At 29.8% G+C, this 4,279-nt stretch overlaps 1 protein-coding gene across 1 annotated transcript; it reads left to right on the forward strand.

The window, feature by feature from the left end:
- The first annotated feature begins 270 nt into the window (after window positions 1-270).
- On the forward strand, window positions 271-1,032 carry LOC135958331 (protein sisterless A-like). Its single transcript, XM_065509236.1, has one exon. The coding sequence runs from the start codon at window positions 271-273 to the stop codon at window positions 1,030-1,032; it is 762 nt and encodes a 253-aa protein (XP_065365308.1).
- The last annotated feature ends 3,247 nt before the right edge of the window (window positions 1,033-4,279 follow it).

Here is a 4,279-nt window from a genome sequence, read left to right on the forward strand (position 1 = left end):
ATCATCAGATGTCTGTCTCATAATCTTATACAAGATACATTATCTAAATCATATAATGATGACAACAACAAAAGTCACTACATAACACTGGAAATGTTTGGAAATTGATTGAAATTTTATCAACTAAATTATGAAATCAAACTGTGCCCTGTGGCTTGGCTGTCTGGTTGCTAAGGCGATGATGTGTAAATGATAAACTACAGGCTACTACTACTACGATACTACTACATAGTAGCTGGTCAATTTAGATAAGAAATAAAGTCATATAAAATGCATTTACCAAACCCATTTGACATCTTAGTAATTACAATCAATTCAAAAGTTCAACACTTCTACAGCAAAGAAGAAAACTCTACTACTCGACAAACATACTGCAAATCGTACAAACATTCAACACAAATGAATCACCACCATCGCCAACAGCAGCAGCAGCAACAGCAACATCCTGTAGAAAAACCAACAGGCCTGATTTTACAGGATGCATGTTCAAGCTTAACACAAAATCTCCAAATGCAATCCATCAATTCCTATCAAGACATAAGCTCTCAATATATTGATCAGGTTGTGGAAATTGAAATGAAACGTTTAAAAGCCAATTGCATGCGAGAAGAAGAAAATTATGTCGAACAAATGCTTTTGGAAAATCCCATAATTGTCGAAAGACGTCCAACACCCACAACATTACCAGCATCATCTCTACTAACTGAGGCAAATAATGATGATGGTGCCACTGATTACTGCCACTCTAATGTAATGCTAGCTGATGCTGGCAACGACGAAGAAACACTATTCCAACAGCAACGTTCAGAGTCTTGTCGTCGTTCTCGCATCAATAACAAAATTAAAAAAGCCCAAACTAAATATCGTCATAAGTTTATGTCGAATAAGCTGCTGCAAAGTGCCAACGTGTTGGAATGCTTACAGAAGCTGATTGAACAAACGGAAAATCAACTCATCAATCAGGGATTCGATGCGTTGCAATTGCTTCAATTAAGAAAAGTTTTTTATAATGATTTTACGGATGCGGAGTAAATCTAATAATTAAATAGTGTGAAAGAACGTAAAAAAAATCTAAAATAAAAAAGTGTTTTACTATTGATATATGAGCTGTTAAAAAATATATTTTCTTGACTGTTTTATTTTGATTAGTGTTAAAGTATTTGACTAAAAACCTAACCATGAGCTCTTTTCTTTGACATTTAATAAGTGATAGTATTGTTTCTCAACATATATTTATGTATACATAGAAAAATTTTGCAGTTCTTTAAATGGATGGATCACTTTTTAAAATTTTACAGGAGAGAGAAAAAACTTAATAAAATTAAAAGTCGTTATTTTTAAAAATATAAAAATAAAAAAAATTGTGAAGACGTGTGCCTTGACGCGCTATACTAGGCTCTTAAGGATTAATATTATATGTTTCTTAAGTTTCATCAAAATCGGTCCAAAAATATATAATATTTCGCTATCTCTCCATTAAAAATTCCAAAAATTTTGACTCTCAAGATTTAAGGCTTAGCGATTTCCGATTTAAGTAAAACATTCAGACTATATTTAAATTCGCCTGGACTATAATATTCTGAATTGGTTTTACTTAAAATTAATACCAGTAAGGAAATTTGGCTCATTCGCCAAAATATGGCCAAAAAATTTGTTTTTCTCGAAAATCGCAAAATTTAAATCGCAGGTACGGAAAAACTATAGGAGGTATTGACATACTTTTTCCACATTTTTATTCCCTATTATGTTGTTAATAAATCCCCATGTGATGATCAAAAAATTCTGAAATTTGTTTAACAAAATTTTTAAAAATTTGAAATTGGAGTTTTGAAACTGCCGTTAAAAAAAATATTTTTTTTGGTTGTACCTGCGAATAGGTATCCTATGAAGACAAAAACTCATATACAAGTACATATAGATATATTTTAAGTAAAAATAAACTTTTGTTTTAATATTTCACAAAATATGTCAATTTTGTTCCTACATTTCTTGTTCTAGTGGCCTGAGACACGTTAATGGCCTGGCGATTTTTTTTTTAACAATTACGTACACATTTCGATTCTTTTAAATTAAATTGAAAAAGTCATTATTTAATGGCAAAATTTTTAAAAAAAAAAACTGAAAAAATGCATTTTTCCCCCTTGTAAATGCACCTCAAAACTAAATCGAAAGTCGGCACGGGTTGCCCTTCTTAGAACAAGCTAAAAATTTTTTTGGTGGTATTTTAGGTCATTATGAAAGTTTTCAAGGGGTACCGTTTCAACATTTCAAAAAATTTAATTCAAAGGGACACTCATACACAATTAAGTAAACAATAATGTGTTTGTAAAATATTTTTTTAATTTTAATAGAAAATAGAAAGAATTTCTAAACAGCAAAATTATGAAGATCAATAAAACGCAATTGTTATATTTTAGTATTTAAAATTGGTTTAGAATTTCATTCTCTGTTTTGGTTTTATTATAACTAGTATATCCCGGTGCACTTCGCTACCCCTATCCTAGTAAAATTAAACTATGTACAATGGTATGATAATAACACAAAATATTGAGAATCTCTCAATTACTGTTTACTTGATATTCAAACATTAACTAATTTGGTATGGTATTATCCCACCCATTTTTATGTATTTTATGTAAAAAAATAACTCATATTAAGCTTCACTTTAACTTTACTTTATATGGGAGGCGTCATTCCAACTAAGCCGATCATGTTTAGCTAAACTTTGTAAAAGGATCAAGAATAAATTCGTTTTTAATATGGTAATAAATTGATTGATATACATTTTAAATACTTTTAGAATTATAGTTCTCCAGATATTCGAAATTAATTATTTACTTTGTATGAGAGGTGCCACCACTAATGCAATCCCGACCACTTCCAGCCAATCTCTGTAAAATGGTAATAGAGCTATGCGGACAAAGTTTGAAGAATCATGTAATTATAACATTGTATGGGAGGTGACTCACATCATTTTCCGACTCTCCCATTTTGGTTACCCAGACATTCGAAATTAATATTTACTTTGTATGGGAGGTGCTACGTCCTCTAATCTAATTTCGCCTTTTTTCAGCTAACTCCGCACAGTAATAAATTAATTCGTAAAAAGCTTAAAGACTTTTATATTTGTAATAGTTCTCCAGATATTCGAAATTAAATATTTACTTTGTATATTTAATTCCAATCCCGAAAATTTTCAGCGAAACTATGCAAAATGATAAAAGAGCCATATAGACAAAGTTTGAAAAATCTTGAAATTATAGTTCACAAAATATTTAAAAATAACTATTTACTTTGTATGGGAGGTGACTCGCCACCTGTTCCGATCCATCTCATTTATGGTTAAACTTCATGCAGTGATAATAAATTGATTCGTATAAAGTTTAAAGCCCTTCGCAATTATAGTTCTGCAGATATTATAAAATAACTATTTACTCACAATTACATATTGAGAAAATAAAAAAAACCTTCAAAATATTTCTTTCGAGCGACTTTAAATTATTAAAATCTTCTTCTTCATTGTTTTCTATAACAACTCTCACTTAAAACAGAGCGAAATCAATACTGTTTAATTGTTTCTCTTATTTATTTACAACAACAACACGCATTGCTTTGTTTACTTTTTAGCTTAAGGTTCACATGTACACGTTTTTGCATATGTGTTAGTAACATCTTTAAACGCTTATAACTCTTAAAACTGAACCGATTTCAATAAAATATATATTCTGCACTTCTGTGAATAAATCCCTTTAAAATGGTATATTTCTTTCCCAAATTGAATGTATAATGTGAGCGTAAAAGGGGTCTAAAGAAATCGACTTGCCTATTAATATTATGATTTATTTCTTTTGTTGACGTTTCGCTTGCATTTGACACAAAATTACTGGAAATATTCCAGTGTGTTTTCGCATTCAAATACAGAAACACTTTTTTCTCACACATCGAGAAACGATGGAATTTTTTGTTTCACACTTCATGTGAGAAATTTTACGATTCGATAAATACAGAAACGGGCTACTGGTTCCATTATTGTCAAATATTGCGTCGACAAATATCATCGAAACACACAAATTTAGCTACATTCATATATGAAAACTAATTAACATTTAAAATATTAGCGTCTTATTTAATTTTTTTGGGAAATATTTCATTGGGCTTTATTTCCATATTTTTTGGGAGTTATTTCATAACGAAATAAAGCCCAATTTTTGAAAATTACATAGTATATTTCCTTAAATTTGGGTGATTTTTAATTTTTTTTTATTTGGAAGTTGTTTCA

The sequence above is a fragment of the Calliphora vicina genome, chromosome 4 (genome assembly GCF_958450345.1).
Source record: "Calliphora vicina chromosome 4, idCalVici1.1, whole genome shotgun sequence".
Lineage (NCBI taxonomy): Eukaryota > Metazoa > Arthropoda > Insecta > Diptera > Calliphoridae > Calliphora > Calliphora vicina.

Bases quoted from the DNA above. Each gene is read 5' to 3' on its own strand.
- LOC135958331 (XM_065509236.1), top strand. From the start codon at position 271: ATGCATTTACCAAACCCATTTGACATCTTAGTAATTACAATCAATTCA.